Below are 19,648 nucleotides of genomic sequence, written 5' to 3' on the forward strand. Positions count from 1 at the left end.
GCTTGAGGCAGAGCTTCTGTCTCCTTTCCAACCCTAGGTTCATTGTCCCCAAGACTGGCTAAGTTATTTGGCACCCGAGACAGAAAAGCTCACAACTGCCTCTCTCGCTGCTGGCAAAAATAGAACAACGATAAATCGACGAGCAAAGACTTTGCCGTCCCTTTCAGAGTACGCCCAAAACCAGCTTCCTCACTCTACCTAACAGCAGGGCCGGCCCTGTGTTAAGCAATAGTATTAAAATGTGAGGCTCAGGCGTCCTTACCGCATGAGAGCTACATGGTCCTTGACATCCAAGGAGCCCAGCTGGCGGCTGACCTCATGCAGCAGCTTGAGTCCTTGGTTTCTAGATCCCCGGGCATCGAATTGGACCACCACAGCACCCAAAGAGCTAGACAGGACGGTGTCCCAATCAAGGTGGAATTCCTCAGTGGCCAGCTGGCCTCCTGGGGATTCTGGGCTGGGGGGGAAAGCAATCAGAGGTTAGAACATGGATTAATGTTACACCTACCAGCTAGTGGCCTAGGATATTGTAAGGGTTGGGAGTTACTTGTGCGTAAACCTTCCCGTTTGGAAGCTTGGTTGCATCGCTTAAACCGTCTTGACTGCACAGCCCATCTCAGCGTGGCTGCCTCAGTCGCTAGCAGAATCTGTCTGTGGGCGTTTCTTAAACCTTTGCCAGCATAAAAGCTGCTTGACACCCAATCGTCTCCGCCTCTCATTGCGCGGAAGTATCCTGCGCAGGGAGGGCGTGGGTAGTGGAGGACCAGTGCTCTCCTCACTGACTTCCAAGGAAGAATCCCGGAGCCCTTCCACCTCCTCTGCCATTTGCTCTCCTGGATCCTTGGTATTACGCTGATTTCCTTCCCCCTCTATCAAGCTATGTCTCCCCCTTGTGCTGGTACCTTCCCCTGCAGAATCGGAGAGCCTCTCCTTCTCCTGTTGCTCTGATGTCAGTTCCCTGACAGATATGTTTGCATCTGAAGTGGAACCCAAACCAACAGCTCTGGGACGGAGCTCTCTTTTTTTTAATTTTAATTTTTTTTACAAATTTCCACAGGGATAGCAGGGTGGAAAGGTACCTCTGCCATAATTCCCTGTCAAAATGAAGGTTCCCCTTTCCCTCCCAGTCCACTTTCTCCCCCTATCTGCCCTGGCTGCAGCAACTTAGACATCTTCTAGCTTGCTCCTCTCCCTGCTGATTCATTAATGAATTCACAGCTGTGAGGACGAAATGGCATGGAGGTAAGGCTAAGCTGGGATGCCACTCACAGCTAGGGATGGAAGGAACAGTCAGTTAGAGTTCTCTCTGTTTCCAATTTCTCCAGTCTCAAATCCAACGCTTCGCATTCCTGCAGCAGTTTATGGATTTTCTCTTTTGGAAACCGCCCAAAAATTATTCAGATTCTTAGTTTAACCCCACCCCCCAAACCCAACAAACACATTTCTGTATGCAGTTTTGCTTAATGGACACACTTCTGCAAGAAGACATTTTTTGCATGTCATTCCCACTAACATTTAAATCAGGGGTCAGCAAACTTTTTCAGCAGGGGGCCAGTCCACTGTCCCTCAGACCTTGTGGGGGGCCGGACTATATATATTTTTTGGGGGGGGAATGAACGAATTCCTATGCCCCACAAATAACCCAGGAATGCTTTTTAAATAAAAGCACACATTCTACTCATGTAAAAACACACTGATTCCCGGACTGTCCACGGTGTGGATTTAGAAGGCGACTGGGCTGGATCTGGCCCCCGGGCCTTAGTTTGCCTACCCATGATTTACCGTATTTTTCGCTCTATAGGACACACTTTTTCCCCTCCAAAAATGAAGGGGAAATGTGTGTGCATCCTATGGGGCGAATGCAGGCTTTCGCTGAAGCCTGGAGAGTGAGAGGGGTCGGTGCTTGCTCTCCAGGCTTCAGGAAGCTATCCGCAAGCCTTCAGAATGCGGCAGGAGTTCCTGCCGGGCTCCGAAGGCTTGTGGATAGCAGCCTGTTCTGGGGGCTGGGGTCGGGGGAAGCTTGGGCTAAAAGCGAAGCCAAGACAGCGAGCAGGATCCATCCCTCTCACTGTCTTGGTGTCTGCCAAAGCTGCGCGCAGCCTCTCCCAGCTGGAGAGGTTGTGCGTGGCTAAAGAAGAAACCAAGACAGCCAGCGGGATGGATCCTGCTCGCTGTCTTGGCTTCGTTTTTAGCCGCAGGGCTAGGGCGGGGGAAGCCCGAGCTTTTTAGCCGCGGGGGTTCTTTGTACTTTGGGGCTAGGGGGAAAATAAACTTTCTCCCCTTAATTCCCCCCCCTAAAAACTAGGTGAGCCCTATGGTCCGGTGCGCCCTATGGAGCGAAAAATACGGTAAATCTTTGTGCATGCTTTCTCCTAATGTATGCATTTTTATAAGCATTGATCAGTTGGACAGCTACATTGCCAAAACAGACTACCGTATTTTTCGCTCTATAGGACGCACTTTTTCTCCTTCAAAAATGAAGGGGAAATGTGTGTGCGTCCTATGGAGCGAAGACGCCATTGCCCCGCGACCCTCTCCTGGCTGGAGAGGTGGCGCGTGGCTATGGCAGGAACCTCTACAGCCTCGTGTCACCTCTCCAGCTGGGAGAGCGCGTGTGCGGGGCTAAAGCAGCCCCCCGCGACCCTCCCCCAGCTGGAGAGGTGACGCATGGCTATAGAGGTTCCTGCCATAGCCACGCGTCACCTCTCCAGCCGGGAGAGTGCGCGCGGGGCTAAAGAAGCACCCCGCGACCCTCTCCCGGCTGGAGAGGTGACGCGCGGCTATGGCAGGAGCCTCTCCGCTGCGCCTTTCCGCTGCTCCCTGACCTGCTCTTTGGGGCTGGTGGTGGGCTTCCCCCTGCCAGCCCCAAAGAGCAGGTTGAAAGGAACCTGAAGCCTGGAGAGCGAGGGGGTCAGTGCACACCGACCCCTCTCGCTCTCCAGGCTTCCAAGGTAGCCGACAGAACGCACCTTAAACGGCACTTTGTTTTAGAGCGGGAAAACAAGAGGGGGAAAGTTCTCCCCCTCTCTGTGCAGCGCCTCCTGCTGCTTCACTGAAGGGGCGCTGGGCAGAGAGGGGGAGAATTTTTTTTCTTGTTCTCCCCCCTCTAAAACAAAGTGCGTCCTATTGTCCGGTGCATCCTATGGTGCAAAAAATACGGTAACTGCAAAATCCAGAGAGCGGGGTTATTTTTGGTTTAGTTTCGGAATGTGCAGATTGGATAACTTTGCCTTTAGATGAAATCTGAATCTTATTTCTCTCTCCTCCCCACTACTCACAGCAGCAGTAGCAATGGACAGAAGGCACACTGGTGTGGCGGCGGCAGGGTCACACGCACAGACAGGTCTGAGTTGTAAGGGAAACAAGAAAAAATATGTGACTGAATATAGGAGGAGAGGCCTTTGGTCGCGATCCAGTAGCATGCTTCTTATGATCACAGCCATGAAATGAACTTCCTGTGAGGGGCTTGGGAAGTAGAGGGACAACCTTTGCATCCTCACCGTAGTTAGCAAGTCGAAACGACCTGAATTCCACCAACGGCATCTCTTTATGCATAAGGGCATCTTGCAAAAGGCTGTTCTCTTCCAGGAGAAGGAAGTCTGGGAGCCAGGAATGAGACAGATACCAACACCGTTAGTAGCACTTGGGCAACTCCCTACACAAGTCAGTTGTGGATGCCAGTCTTTTAGAAACAGTAGTTCCCCCATAAATATAGCAGATCTCTGGAACTCACTGATGCAGGATGTTGCGATAACGAGGGGCAAAGCTGCTTTTAAAAAGCTGGCCTTGAATTCAAGGGAATAGGGCTTAACTGCAGCTATTAGGCACAAGGCTAAAAGTGTTTCCTCATTATGTAACTCACGTGGGAAGTAAATTACAACCGTTATTGAGACCAAGGTGAACAACGTAGCAAATATGTTTTCATATAACACAGAACTCTTCTTTGAGGAGATTTCACCCCTCCCATATCCAAGAATCTGTTGATGTTCTCTGCTGATTCTCCAGAGAGGAGGGGGCGGTTTCTGCTCTCTACTTATTCCGCTCCAACCTCATGTCAGAGAGAGAGAGTGTTAGAGAGAGGTTGTGTGTATAGATAAGGTTGCTGATAAGAGCAGCTGCAGACACTCAGTGCAGTTCAGCATTTTCGCTTAGACCTCATTTAGCTCTGTACATAGTTGTGTATTATAGTTGTAGATAGAATAAAAGAAGATATTCTACAGAGCTGCTCTCTGAGTCGTTTATGCTCTGCTATGCTCTGCTGTGCGACGACTGTCTTCTTGTGGAAGTGAATCCGGTGCTCACAACTCTAAGCTGTGAGTCCACAGCACTTTGACCTGTTCCTGTGCAGTAGGTGGTCTCTGTCAGTGCTGCCCAGCTCGCCTAGCCCAGTCGGGGCTGAAGTGGATGAGTCTAGTTAGTGGCACTGGCTCAAGGGCGATGCTGACATCCTTTAGGTTGGGGCAGAAAAGCAGGTGGACAACTTCCCTTTGGACACAGAAAAATCAGCCACGATCAGCTCAGAGCTGATCAGACACACAGAACGAGAACATGGCCCACATAGTCTCCCCAAACTGGTTTCACCTGCTCCTGTGATCTGTTGAGAGATCAGTGCAGAGAAAAGCATTGGGTACATGAAGACAGATGGGTTCAGATACGCCAAACCAATGCACACTCAGTCACCAAATCAGAACCACAACACAAATATACTGTCTCTCAGAAAGTATGCAGATCATATTTACCACCACCCATCAGACTAACACTGTTTGTTTGTTTTTAAAGCAAATTCCCCCCCTCAAATCTGATACTCACCACGGGGGTTAGCTGTGCGGTGAACAGAGACTTGAGGGACTCCCGGCCCTGTGGGGTGGAGAAAACTCAGGTCAGTAGTAAACAAACCATTGGCCATGTTGGGCAATTCACAAGATAAGAACTGGACACTGTTACATGCATACAGGACTTGCTTAAGTGAATGAGTTGTGTTGCTTCGAGACCATCTGTCTCTTTCTTTCCTTCATTAGACTTTAAAACCCTTGAAAAAGGGATCTATCATTTCCCCCTTTTCTTTTTGCTCATAGAATTGGCAACATCTTCATAGCCAGCCCTGAGTAGCGTCTGGCTCTAGATAAAATGTGTATGTGTGTGTGTGTATCTAAATGCACACACACAGTTTGTGTGCCCTACTGACAATTCCATCCTTCCCAAATCTGAAGACTGTTTAAGTAAGTTAAGAGGGCATTCCTATTTGTCTACATTTTTTTGGGACTTTACAACATAGCTGTCAACTTACAGATTTGAAAATAAGGGACCAGCAGCCTCAAAAATAAGGGATCAGCAGCCAAAATAAGGGATTTTCAGAGCACAGGTATGTTCAACTTCTGTGCTTCTCCGAGCCAAAGGCAGAAAGCCCAGCCAGCGGCCAAACGAAGCCTCAAGTGGTGGTTCCCACAGCGCAGCAACATGGCAAAGGGGATGCAGCAAGGAAAACCACCGTCACCTCTCCGCTGGGAAGCGCTGAGCAAAGGCGAGTCCCCAGACAACATGGCTGATTTGATCGGCACAAGGCATGCAAGCTCCACCCCCCAGTCGTTCTTAGACTCCTTATTGGGTGAGCAACGCAGCCAAGCAACACAGTTGGAGCCTCCCTCCTCCCTGGCCAGCAGGGAGGGAAGGAGAGGAGCTGCTTCCTTTGAAACCCGGGAAATTTAAGGGACATCATCAATAAGGGACAGCAGCAGGACACGGCGCTGGGATAAGGAACTTTCCCGCCAAATAAGGGATGGTTGACAGCTATGCTTTACAAGCAGTCAGAGTGTGCATGCATCAACATTTTAGCTTTCTATCCATCATGGAAGGTACCTTAACAGTTTTGATCCATCCGTCAGACAGGCCCAAATGTCATAATAAAAGCAGATATAAATATATGTATTTGGGTAAATCCGCAAGTTTGTCTTGCACCTGTCTTCCCTTGCCGAAACCCACCTTTGCAGAACAATATAAAATGCCTCATCCTGGGGCTGAAACGGACATCTACAAAGGAGCAGCCGGGCTGCAGGCCGCAGGTCACACAGGTGCGGTTGAAGGAGCTGTCAAGTTCAACACTGCCCAGGAAGAGGAGGAGAAGGACATATTGAGAAGCCTTTCCCTTTCACCCCCAAGACAGAGGGGGTGCCATGACTTCCTCTCAGCCCCAGTGATGCCCTCATTACCCATAGTGAGCCGAAGTGCTGCAGTATTGAAAACTAGAGTTGGATGTTGGAAAATCAAGTTCAAAGGATACAACGCACAGAAGCATATGAAAACCTGAACTGGAACTGAACCTTATATATGGGTATAAGGTAAAGGTAAAGGGAGCCCTGACCATTAGGTCCAGTCGTGACCGACTCTGGGGTTGCGGCGCTCATCTTGCTTTATTGGCTGAGGGAGCCGGCGTACAGCTTCTGGGTCATGTAGCCAGCATGACTAAGCCACTTCTGGCGAACCAGAGCAGTGCATGGAAACGCCGTTTACCTTCCCGCCGGAGTGGTACCTATTTATCTACTTGCACTTTGACGTGCTTTTGAACAGCTAGGTTGGCAGGAGCAGGGACCGAACAACGGGAGCTCACCCCGTCTTGGGGATTCGAACCGCTGACCTTCTGATTGGCAAGTCCTAGGCTCTGTGGTTTAACCCACAGCACCACCCGCTTCCCAATGGTATATTACCACATACAAAAAAAATAATGTACTTAGTGGGCAGAGATGGAACCTGCTACACCCCCATCCTATAGATCAGGGTTTCCCAAACTTGGGTCTCCAGCTGATTTAGGACTACAATTCCCATCATCGCTAACTAGCAGGACCAGTGATCAGGGATGATGGGAACTGTAGTCCAAATCCAGCTGGAGACCCAAGTTTGGAAAATACTGCTATAGATGCATTAATTGAAATTGACAGAGGAGCAGCACCTTAACACATGAAAAATGCTTTTTTAAAAAAAATTCAACTCAGTGGAATTTTTCTATTTCGGTCCGAATATTTCATTTGCCCTGAATAGTCTGACTAGGAAGGATGGGTGAGATTCGGGATTCGGGATGTAATTCCACCTGAATGCCACTAGGTGACAGCAATTTCACACAGGCAAAAACGTTCCTTTTTAACCAGGCCTTTGGTTGATCTAATTTACATCCTATGCCCTTTTAAAATGTTTTTTTTTTCAAGGGGGGGCCTATTGGGTTGTTTTTGTTTTTATTAGTTATTTTGTGGTTTTATATCTTGATTTTATTTTGTAAACTGCCCTGAAACCCCTAGGTAATAAATTCAATAATAATAATAATAATAATAATAATAATAATAATTTACTATTCGTCTGGCTCATAAACATTAGAACGGGCAAGGCTATAGACCAGATTCAGACCCTTATATACCTCTAGTGTGGAAGGAATACTTCTCTTCCTTGAGGGGGCCACTGAGAAGTAGAGGAGAATTAACAGGAACACATTTCCCCTGCCTCTCTTCCGACACAGGCCTTCACACAGGGTGACCAAATCCATTTGTGTGTCAAAACCAGGCCCCGATTGAAATGGATCTAGAGCAGTGTTTCCCAACCACTGTTCCGCGGCACACTAGTGTGCCGTGAGATGTTGCCTGGTGTGCCGCGGGAAAAATTAAAAAATTCGAAAGATTTTTTTTTTAAGTCAAATTTTCGATTGGGGCGCCGTCACTAGATGACCCCTGGGGTTCCCTCCCTCCCTCCCGCTCTGCGCCTCCCTCCTCCTCCTCCTCCGGGGAGGCCCTTCCTGGCTCTCGGCCAAGGCTTGGCGGCTGCCACTCACTCACTCGCTCGCCCACCCGTCCCTCCATGCCTGCACCCGGCCTCTCCCCCTCCGTCCCTGGCGCGGGGGCTGCCGGGATCCGTAGTCCCCTCGCCCTTGGGCTCTGCTCCCGCGCGGGGTGCGTGAACTACGTTTCCCAGCGTGGCCTGGCGGGCCGGGCGTTTTGTTTGAAGCGCTCTTCTCCCGGCCATGGAATGAGCGCGGCGGCGGCCGGGCGGGCAGGGGCTCTTCCGCGCAGACCCCGCGCAGCCTGCCTGCGCCCCCACGGATATCGGGCGGCAGGATGGAGCCCGGGGATCCCCGCGGGGGTGGAGCGGCGGAGGCGGAGGCTGCCCCCCAGGTAGGGCTGCGTCGGGGGGGTTTTATTTTTGCAATGCTGCATCCGCGCCGGAGGGGACGCATCGGACCACGGGGAGACCCCTTGGCGGGCGTGCAAGGCAATGCATGCATGCAGGCGTTGCATGGAGTGCAGTGCAATGCAATGGCAACGCGGCGCCCTGCATGCATGCATGCAACTTCCACCGCGCTCCGGACTTGGCATGTGAGGGGGGTCCCCAGTGGGCGGCAGAGAGAGCCGGGAGGGCGAAGGGGAGCCGGGGGGAGCAGCCCTGCTCCCCGAGCCAAGCCCGGGGGGAAACTTCGGTGTCGTTGCGCCGGGTGTTGGAAGCGGAGGCTGGCGGGGGGCCCTCACCTGCAAAACCTGGTCGCCTCTCATATATTTCGTGCATTGCATTCATCGCCCGCTTTCTCCTCCAAGGAGCTCCCGGGGCGCGCGTGGTTCTCCCCGTGTTATCCTCACAACAACAGCCCTGCGAGGTGGGTCAGGCGAGTGGCCCAAGGGAGCACCCAGGGATTGTCCTGGCCAGGTGGGGTGATTTGAACCCTGCTCTCTGCCCGGTCTTCGTCCTCATTTAGCCCCCACATGTGCATGACTGTGCATGACTGAGGTTTTCCCCCCTCGTCTTGGCTATGGTGTGAGTCTGTGCTGTTAATTAATGGGGTTCTGCCTTCGGAGAAGATGAGCCAGCCCTCAAGGAGGTGATTATGTAATTTGCTAGCAATTCATGTCCCTCCCGGCGTGACGCTGCGCGCTGACGTCACGGGGCTGTAATGGTGGTGTGCCTCGAGATTTTTTTCATGAAACAAGTGTGCCTTTGCCCCAAAAAGGTTGGGAAACACTGATCTAGAGAATCAGTTTCCTCCATGACCACCTGCTCAAGAACCTTGCCCAAGAAGAGGAGATTGGCAGTTGGCCAGTAATTACTTAGATTTTCAAACTGAGGGAGGCTTTTTTTTACCATTGCCTCCTTCGAGCTGGCAGGGACTATCCCCTCTCGTAAGGAGATATTAACCACAGCCATGGAGGTGACAGAAGGGGGTGTCCTCTCCATAGCTGTCAACTTTTCCCTTTTCTTGCAAGGAATCCTATTCAGAATAAGGGAATTTCCCTTAAAAAAAAAGGGAAACGTTGACAGCTATGGTCCTCTCCCTGATAGTTTTTATCAGTCAAGAGGGTTCAGAGTGCAAGTGGTCGCCCTGTCCGGTCCAAGCACCTTGTCTGCATCCTCGAGCCTTACCAACTCAAAGTCATCCAACGTAACAGGACTAGACAGTGCTCTCGACACATCTTGAGATTCACTTGCAGATGCAAGTGATTTGATCCTCAAAATGCTTTGCAAAGAAGTCACAGCATGGTACCATGGGACTGATTGATTGATTGCTTATTTATTTATTTAATATACCGCCCTATACCCAGGGGGGGGGTGTCTCAGGGTGGTCCACAGAATAAAATCAAGATATAAAACCACAAAATACATAATAAAAATAAAAACAACAACCCAATAAAGGTAAAAGTAAAGAGACCCCTGACCATTAGGTCCAGTCGTGACCGACTCTGGGGTTGCAGCGCTCATCTCGCTTTATTGGCCAAGGGAGCCAGCGTACAGCTTCCGGGTCATGTGGCCAGCATGACTAAGCCGTTTCTGGCGAACCAGAGCAGCGCACGGAAATGCCGTTTACCTTCCCGCCGGAGCGGTACCTATTTATCTACTTGCACTTTGACGTGCTTTTGAACTGCTAGGTTGGCAGGAGCAGGGACCGAGACACGGGAGCTCACCCTGTCGCGGGGATTCGAACCGCCGACCTTCTGATCGGCAAGTCCTAGGCTCAGTGGTTTAACCCACAGTGCCACCCGCGTCCCGAACAACCCAATAGCTCCCCCCCAAAAAACACATTTTAAAAGGGCATAGGATGTAAATCAGATCAACCAAAGTCCTGGTTAAAAAGTAACGCCTAAAGGTGTATAATGAAGGCGCCAGGCGAACTTCCCTGGGGAGAGCATTCCACAGATGGGGAGCCACTGCAGAGAAGGCCCTGTTCTCATGTTGCCACCCTCTGGGCCTCTCAAGGAGGAGGCACACGAAGAAGGGCCTCAGAAAATGGTCTCAGGGTCCGGGTAGGTTCATACGGAAAGAGGCGGTGCTTGAAGTATTGCTGTCCTGAGCCTTTTAAGGCTTAACAGGTCCAAACCAGTACTTTGAATCGGGCCAGGAAACTAATTGGTAGCCAGTGCATTCAGACCAGGAGCAGTGTAATATGCTCAAACTGTCTTGATCCAGTGAGCAAGCTGGCTGCTGAATTCTGCACTAGCTGAAGTTTCCGAAGCGTCTTCAGAGACAGCCCTATGTATAACGCATTGCAGTAATCTAGACTTGAGGTTACGAGAGCATAGACAACAGTAGTTAGGCTATCCCTGTCTAGTTAGGGACATAGCTGGGCCGCCAGCCGAAGCTGATGGAAGGCACTCTGGGCCACTGAGGCCACCTGAGCCTCGAGTGACAGCAAAGGATCCAGGAGGACCCCCAAGCTACGAACCTGCTCCTTTGGGTGGAAGCGTAACCCCATCAAGAGCAGGAGACCTCCCACCCATCTGGTCTAGGGAACCACCCACTAACAGTGCCTCATTCTTATCCGCACTGAGTTTCAGTTTGTTGGCTCTCATCCAGTCCATTACTGAGGCCAAGACACTGGGATTTGTCACATCCTTCTTTGCAGAAAGAAGTATGATGAAACTCAGCGGTAAAACGCCATTATGAGACAGACTATGTTGCGAGATTAATAGCCATAGGGAGAGGTGAGCCTTTACTCTGTTATCATGTTTGTACTCTAAGTTTGACTCGGCACATCTTCCCTGGAAAGGCTAATTTATGGTGCAACTTGTCTGGGAAAATTTATGAGCAAATGCCTAGATTTTATTTCATCGGAACTGAAAAAATGGCGCCTGCCACCCGAGGAGGACTTTTGGATCAGCGTGTCAAGATTTATTGCAAACACAAGACTTACCAGCTTTTTTAAAAAGGGAGAGCCTTACAAAGTTCACACAGAAGTACAGTGGTGCCCCACAAGACGAATGCCTCGCAAGACAAAAAACCCGCTAGACGAAAGGGTTTTCCGTTTTTCGATGCACTTCGCAAGACGAATTTCCCTATGGGCTTGCTTCGCAAAACGAAAAAGTATTGCGAGTCTTGCGATTTTTTCCCCTTCCCCCCTTTTTCTAAGCCGCTAAGCCGCTAATAGCCTTTTAGCCTCTAAGCCGCTAAGCCTTTAATAGCCGCTAAACCGCTAATAGCGCTAAGCCGCTAATAGGGTTGCTTCGCAAGACGAAAAAACCGCTAGACGAAGAGAATCGCGGAACGGATTAATTTCGTCTTGCGAGGCACCACTGTATAATATTGCTAACTTTAACTGGCCTGTGGAAACAACTCAGAGGCTATGAAGAAGAAAAAGGATAACAACAAGAAGATTGGAAGATGGGACTGGTGAACAATAAAAGCAGCAGAAATATGAGATGATTGGACCCTACTGACCTCGAAGCATGGCAAAATATTTGGACTTTATGATTTGTATTGATATAATTTGGAATAATTAATGTGATATGATTGTTAAATGGAAAACTTAATAAAAATTATTATATATAAAAAAGAAACTCAGTGGTAAAACAGACCCTAAATATTTGGAGGGGGGTTACAAGAAAAAACAGCTTAGTGAGCATTGAGGATACTTAATGGGCACAAAATACTGACTGACAGCGGTGGGGAGACACAGAAAGCTGGAACAATGGTGGAATAGAGTTTCCTGGAAGATGGCATGGCTGGTTAGCTGAAACCCTGAACAGAAGGTCCTATTTGTGCTCTGTATAAATTCCAAGCATTATTAGTAGGGCACGAGCCAGAATACTCACCTGTATAAATGTTTGGAGCTGAGCCTGTCTTCAGAACTCAGGAAATATCTAAGGAAAAGGAGAGTGTCAGCAAGGACATAGTTTTCCCCACCTACTTCCATCTGGAGGAGCTGCTCTGGGGCACGGATAGGACCATGGCCTCCGGGTACTCACAGCCGTTTGCTGTTCTCATCATAGGCCAGGATCCTGGTGACGTCCCAGGTCCCAGAGGTCAGGAGGCGCACGCTGCTCTCTTTGCGACTGGGCTGGCAGGAGAAAGAAGAAGGAGTAGAGAAGACTCACATGTGCCATCACAATCCAGGTGTTGTTGCTATCTTCCCACCACTGTTCCCCTCTGTTCCTGCAGACGGACATGCAAAACTCTAGCAAACTCAAGACATTCACTGGCTGAACTTCGGCATATTGGGTTGCTATTCCATGTCTAGTTAAAGGGGGGGTGGGGTAGGAATCCTAGATGGAAAATGATTATTGTTCTCGAAGCTGGGGTTTCATGGTACAGTGGTACCTCGGGTTAAGTACTTAATTCGTTCCGGAGGTCCGTTCTTAACCTGAAACTGTTCTTAACCTGAAGCACCACTTTAGCTAATGGGGCCTCCTGCTGCCGCCGCGCCGCCGGAGCACGATTTCTGTTCTCATCCTGAAGCAAAGTTCTTAACCCGAGGTACTATTTCTGGGTTAGCGGAGTCTGTAACCTGAAGTGTATGTAACCTGAAGCGTATGTAACCCGAGGTACCACTGTATATTGAATATTTTCCTTCAGACTGAGCTGAGGATCACAGTAAGAGACACACTCTTTTTCTCCAGTTTCCTGTGCATATTGTCTCTCACACACCATTCCAGTTTCCTTATTAACCGTTCCCTTTAGTCTTCCTTCTTCCCCCAGTGCCCAGTCTGTGGTTCCTCCTTTTCCCATTTGTTATGTACTGAGTTGAATAGGATCCAAAATGCAGCAGTCCGATTGGTCCTAGAACAATAGGATCCAGAATGCAGCAGTCTGATTGGTCAGCAGGAGCCACCCAATCCAGCTCCAGGTGGAAGTGAATCCGCAACCTGATTGGCCTACAGGAGAATTCCAGAATTAGCCAATCATGTGGGGCCCATTGCGTAAATAATGTATATAAAGCAGACATTCTGGGGGAACTTCCATTCCTCCTCACCACTATGAGCTGAATAAAGAGCATGAAATCCACTCTCGACTCCGAGTATATTTCACCGTTACTACCATGCTGTGAACCACAGAGAGTTTCCAAGTTTTGCTTTTGGTTTTCTTGACAGGGCTGCTGTGCCTTTAATACCAGGCACCAGCCAACATGGTGCCCACCAGAGATGTTTTCGTTGGGCTCTCAATTCCCAGCAGCCCAGGCTGGCATGGCCTATGGCCAGGGATTCTGGGAGCTGTAGTCCATCAACACCTGAAAGTCACCAAGTTAGGTACCCCGAAAGATTCATAAGGCATCTTTCGGGGTACCTAACTTGGTGACTTTCAGGTGTTGATGGACTACAGCTCCCAGAATTTCATAATTCAGCCAAAATCTGCACACCATCCTAGAGGTACAAGTTGCCCAACCCTGCTTTCAAATGTCTCATGGGACATGGCATAAGATGTGAGGCCAGCAGGCATATGGAGAAGCAAACAGCAACTTCTGTAGGAAGCCGTTCCTCGTCTGAAAATGGGGGGGTTTTAAAGTTGGCAGTCACATGCAGCAGGTGGTTATCGGGTAGCTAAGTTTACCTGCGTGGAAAGCATGGTGACGTGGTGGAATTCTCCACGAGGCCCTTGCTTCACAGGCACCGGCAGAAAAAGGGTCTCGGCGTCTTCAGAAAAGATAGGCATTCCTTGCTGGGATACATAGAAAGGAAGGTGTGAATGCATTGCTGGATACTCAGGTGAGTGTTTGATATTGTTGTTGTTGTTGTTGTTGTTGTTATTATTACAGTGGTACCTCAGTGTAATGCGTATGGGTTGCTCGTGCGTAAGTTGCCGCCTCTCCAGGCTTTGTTGCCTTGCTAAACCTCTCGGTCTGGACAGCCCTTCACTTCGTGGCTGCCTCAGTCGCTAGCAGAATCCGTCAGTGGGCGTTTCTTAAATCTTTTCCAACATAAAAGTTGTTTGACACCCAGTCTCCTCCTACTCTCTCTGCACGGAACTCTTCTGCGCAGGGTGGGCGTGGGTAGCGGAGGACCCGTGCTCTCCCCGCTGGTGTCCGGTGAAGAGTCCTGGAGCCCTCTCGCCGATTCCCCCATCAGCCCCTCTATATCCCTGGTGTTGCGCTGATTTGCTTCCCCATCTGCGGAGCTGCCTCTCTCCCTGCTGGGCCCTTCTCCAGCATCATTTGAGAGCCTTCCCTCCGCCTCTAGCTCCGATGTCAGTTCCCTGACACTCAGGTTAAGTACTTAATTCATTCCGGAGGTCCGTTCTTAACCTGAAACTGTTCTTAACCTGAAGAAGAAGAGTTTGGATTTGATACCCGAAGGAGTCTCAAAGCGGCTAACACTCTCCTTTCCCTACCTGAAGCACCACTTTAGCTAATGGGGCCTCCCACTGCCACCACACCACCGGAGCATGATTTCTGTTCTCATCCTGAAGCAAAGTTCTTAACCTGAGGTACTATTTCTGGGTGAGTGGCGTCTGTAACCTGAAGCGTATGTAACCTGAAGCGTATGTAACCCGAGGTACCACTGTATTTGTATACTGCCCTATACCCGCAGACCTGAGGGCGGTTACAACATAAAAATCACAATATAAAAACAGAAAATACAAAACAAAAGCAACCCAATAATGCCCCCTGCCCATTACATTTTAAAAGGCTATAAATTGAAACCGGAGACGCTATATGTACCTTTCCTTGCTTATTTGTTTGTTTTGTATCACAAAAAAGCTTCAATAAAAATTATAGGGGAAAGGGGCATTTGGATGTCAATCAGCCAAAGGCCTTGTTAAAGAGGAACGTTTTTGCCTGATGCCCATTATTATTATTATTATTATTATTATTATTATTATTATTAGACCTCTGATGGGTGTGGGCCGTCCCCCTTCTCTGCTCGTGTGCCTCCCTAACCCAGATGGTGGCTTTACTGTTGTCCAGGAGGCTGCCCTTCTTAAAAACAGACTCTAGGCACTTCAGGTAAACTCACACAGAAACAACTTAAGTTTACTAAACTGGGAGCCCTGCTTACACCTCGGCCTCCAAGCCCACTTTGGCTTGCTCCTCCAGTTCCCTTCTACACGAAGTTCTCCCTTCAAGTATTTCCCCTTTGACCCAGGACCTCCTGTAACTATACGTAGTGGCAGGCAGCCACGTCTGAGCAGCACTGGGTGAGTTTAGCTGCCGCCACGTTCATTTCCCACAGGGCCTCAGAGTGAGGCTTGTTCGGGGGCATGTGGGAAATGAAGATACAGCAGTTAGACCCACCTGCCAAACCCGGCTCAAGTGTGCTGCCAGGCTGGACATTGATTAATTTATTTTACACGGTTCCGAACACCCTGGGTTTGCATTGCATAGGACGCTGCCTAACCATTAATCCATCTAAACGTAAAGGTAACGGACCCCTGGATGATAAAGTCCAGTCAAAGGTGACTATGGGGTTGCAGCGCTCATCTCGCTTTCAGGCCAAGGGAGTCGGCGTTTGTCCACAGACAGCTTTCCGAGTCATGTGGCCAGCATGACTAAGCCGCTTCTGGCGCAACGGAAACCAGAGTGCATGGAAACGCCGTTTATCTTCCCACTGCAGTGGTACCTATTTATCTACTTGAACTGGTGTGCTTTCGAACTGCTAGGTTGGCAGAAGCTGGGACAGAGCAACGGGAGCTCACCCTGTCGCAGGGATTCGAACCGCCGAACTTCTGACTGGCAAGCCCAAGAGGCTTGGTGGTTTAGACCACAGCCCCACCTGATGTCCACTAGGATCAGTACTATCTACACTGACTGGTAGCAGATCTCCAGGACTTCCAGGAGGAGTCTCTATCCGGCATACCATAGATATGCCGAAGATTATACCATGGCACTTCTGCATGCGAAGCCAACCCTTTCTCCCTCTCCACTCGGGTTGCCTTATGTCCTCTGTTTCTCCTCAACTCCTCAACCCCCAAGCAAAAAATGTTTCATAGTTTTTGGGTCATGGGCCAGGCTGTGAATATTCAGTAGGTCCTGATTTCCTGGTACCTGCAGTGGATGCAGCCCGAGGCAAAGATGGCTGACCTGTGGCCTTCCAGATATTGTCTCCCATCACCCCGACCATCAAAACCCAACAACATCTGGAAGAGACTGCACAGGTTTCCCACCCCTGGAGGACACACCGAAGGAACTATCAAAAGTCAAAACAACCAGCAGAAAAACTAAACACAAATAGTGATATTATTTCATGTTATGAAATGGATGAATAATTTGGAGAAGGCATTTTTAAGTTCTCGCCCACCATCCCTGTGGCTGTGCACTTATTGGCCAGAATATCAGAAGCTGGGAATAGGTTTGCTTCCACACACAAAGGTCTCTCCAAGCTGCTATTGCTTTTATTATTATTATTGGCCGAGGGAGCCGGTGTACAGCTTCCGGGTCATGTAGCCAGCATGACTAAGCCGCTTCTGGTGAACCAGAGCAGCGCACGGAAGTGCCATTTACCTTCCTGCCGGAGCGGTACCTATTTATCTACTTGCACTTTGATGTGCTTTTGAACTGCTAGGTTGGCAGGAGCAGGGACTGAGCAATGGGAGCTCACCCCGTCGCGGGGATTCAAACCGCCAACCTTCTGATCGGCAAGTCCTAGGCTCTGTGGTTTAACCCACAGCGCCACCCACGTCCCTTTTAGCTGCTATTGCTTTTCTGCCATCAGCCGGGAGCAGAACTAACTTATTCTGGATAGCAAACATTTACAACTTGGGTCTTTTAGGTTACCTGACATCCCTTGCTAAATGAATGGTCATTTATTGTTTGTGATGATGATTGACATGGACATTTTGAAGAAAAATATATATATATAAACAGCAATTTCCTGATGAGATGTGGGAATGTAGCTGGCCTGGCACAGGGAATAATAAAGGAATAGAATGATCTCAAGCCTCTTACCTGCATGTCCACCCAGAAATCTGATGTCACTTTGTATCTCTAAGAGGATGCAAAACGTGGTTAGCAAAGCGTTTGGGAGAAAATAGGACAAAACCTCACCCTGCTACCTCATACTAGACTCCCCAACCACAACCCCACTCCTGTACAGTGGACGTTCGGGTTGCGAATGTGATCTGTGCGGGAGGCATGTTTGCAACCTGCAGTGTCTGCAACCCGCAGTGCTGCGTCTGCACATGCGCGGGTTGCGATTCAGCATTTCTGTGCATGCGCAAAGCGCGATTTAGCATTGCTGCACATGCGTCAGTGTCAAAACCCGGTAGTAACTCGTTCCGGTACTTCAGGGTTTCGGTACGTCCGTATCCCGAAAACGCGCAACCTGAAGCGTCTGTAACCCGAGGTATGACTGTATTCTTTATTAACTCCCTGAGGTACTAAATTAGAACCCTCTAGGGCACAAGGAGAAGGGGACGACAGAGGACGAGATGGTTAGATAGTGTTGTCAAAGCTACCAGCATGAGTTTGACCAAACTGCGGGAGGCAGTGGAAGACAGAAGTGCTTGGTGTGCTCTGGTCCATGGGGTCACAAAGAGTCGGACACGACTAAACGACTAAACAACAGCAACAACATCCTCCATTTCATGAAAGGATGCATTTAAAAGGTGTATTTTGAAAGGCTTTCTAAAGAATGGCTTTAAAAGGTAGCTATAGTACGAACTCCATACACAGAAACCCAGTTCTCTCACACACAGAAGTACATGAGGGACAATTTTGGTATAGTTGTTAAATATCACGATCTGGAAGACCAGGTGTCAAGCCCCCAATTCTGCTATCAAGCTCACTGGGGCCAGTCACCATCTCTTAGCTCAGGCACCCCCAAACTCAGCCCTCCAGATGTTTTGGGACTACAATTCCCATCATCCCTGACCACTGGTCCTGTTAGCTAGGGATGATGGGAGTTGTAGTCCCAAAACATCTGGAGGGCCAAGTTTGGGGGTACCTGTCTTAGCCTAACCTACCTCACAGGGTTGTTGTGAGGTGGGGGAGAATCGGGTGCACGCCACTTTGAGCACGTTGGAGGAAAGGTGGGATAGAGGAATGTCCTAACGAAATAATACGGGTGTATTATAATACGTGTGGAGTTTGAAACTGACAGGGTTAAAACTCCATGGTGTCCTGTATCTGGGAGGAGCTTGTCGCAGAGAAGTGCGTCCCAGTCTGTATTGCTGTTCAGACTTGCTTTCGCTTCTGCCTAAGACGCAGCTCAACTCAGAGGCTGTGTGTGTGCTTTTAGCACGGGAAAGATGCCGGAAAGCTCCGATGGAATGTGACTGATTTACTGCTTGTAAATAAACGCTTCTAGAGATAAGAACCGAACTGTCTCCTGACGTGATTTATCCCTCATCTCACACGGACGCAGGACCGCTGCTACTCTGCTCTTCCTGCCAGGTCAGCTCCCGAACAGAGTTGCGCAGGGGAAGCCTGACTGGACGCAGGATTAAATTTCCCAAATAGATACGAACGTGATCCGTTCCGGAGCCCTGTTCGCATCTAGAGGTAAACGTATCTAGCGATGGCACGTCTGCGCACGCGCACATCGCTTTTTGCCGCTTCTGCGCATGACGTCATTTTGAGCGTCTGCGCATGCGCAAGCAGTGAAACCCAGAAGTAACACGCTCCGTTACTTCCGGGTTGCCGTGGAGCGCAACTCGAACGCGCTCAACTTGAAGCAAATTTAACCTGAGGTATGACTGTACTTAGTAATGGAGCTCACCTCGGTGCAGGTCCCTGTGGCAGCTTCACACAGACTCAGCACGGACATGTTCTGCGGCCTATTTAACCATCGCACAGCCAAGCGGGAGTGTCCCACCCATTTTACCATGGTGATGTAATATTCCCTGGAAAGAGAGCAGTAGTGAAACCAGCATGCTTGGGATGGCGGAAACTAAACAGTCTTGGCTCCCTCAGGGGTCATTTGGCAAAAAGTTCACCAATCCATTAGCCGACCAGCATGTCCAGGCCCCTTTCGTTGTATTCTTGCCCTGTGCCGGACAGGAAGTACAAAAAAAAAAAAGCAAGCTAGCTTCTGAACTGACCGGCACAGAGAGATATCAAAGGTTTGAGAGCGAAAACAGCAATGGCTGCACTTTGCACGTTCTTCTGAGATCAGTAAAGGAAATATGACCGGCATTCGCTAGCGTCTTTTTTTCAGTCTGCAAATGTTAGGTAAATAATTACAGGTTGCATGTGGACTAGCTGTGGTGGACGCCATAGGAGCTGGTTCCTAGGGGCAGTAGGGACTTGGGCCGCCACAATAAAATATTTGAGGGGACTAGGCCCCCACAAAGTTGATGGGCATTTCCATTTAAATGGTGTGTGTGAACCACATCATGTGATAGATGATGCAGGGTGGAGCTTCCCTGGGCCCCCACAATATTTTACTGAAGCTGGCACCCCCTGTTGGACGCTATACATTAAAGCAGGAGTGGGAAACCTGTTGCCCTTGTTATAAGAATTCTAAGTTCTCCAATATAGAAT

At 49.5% G+C, this 19,648-nt stretch overlaps 1 protein-coding gene across 2 annotated transcripts in view; it reads right to left on the reverse strand.

Moving 5' to 3' along the window:
* The window catches only part of LOC310700415 (inactive dipeptidyl peptidase 10-like), a 53,513-nt gene that overhangs the window by 11,469 nt on the left and 22,396 nt on the right, over positions 1 to 19,648 (reverse strand). The window contains exons 11-20 of one of the 2 annotated variants that reach the window (XM_083489996.1): positions 18,885 to 19,008; positions 17,114 to 17,152; positions 13,783 to 13,890; positions 12,204 to 12,295; positions 12,051 to 12,098; positions 5,980 to 6,098; positions 4,810 to 4,857; positions 3,501 to 3,599; positions 3,279 to 3,345; positions 263 to 457 (exon numbers count right to left, since the gene is read on the reverse strand). In XM_083489996.1, coding sequence (XP_083346122.1) covers positions 263 to 457; positions 3,279 to 3,345; positions 3,501 to 3,599; positions 4,810 to 4,857; positions 5,980 to 6,098; positions 12,051 to 12,098; positions 12,204 to 12,295; positions 13,783 to 13,890; positions 17,114 to 17,152; positions 18,885 to 19,008 — 939 coding nt within the window. The remainder of the gene's footprint in view (positions 1 to 262; positions 458 to 3,278; positions 3,346 to 3,500; positions 3,600 to 4,809; positions 4,858 to 5,979; positions 6,099 to 12,050; positions 12,099 to 12,203; positions 12,296 to 13,782; positions 13,891 to 17,113; positions 17,153 to 18,884; positions 19,009 to 19,648) is intronic. The other variant, XM_083489997.1, reaches the window with a different exon arrangement.

Source organism: Podarcis liolepis (genome assembly GCF_965112155.1).
Source record: "Podarcis liolepis genome assembly, chromosome: 2".
NCBI lineage: Eukaryota > Metazoa > Chordata > Lepidosauria > Squamata > Lacertidae > Podarcis > Podarcis liolepis.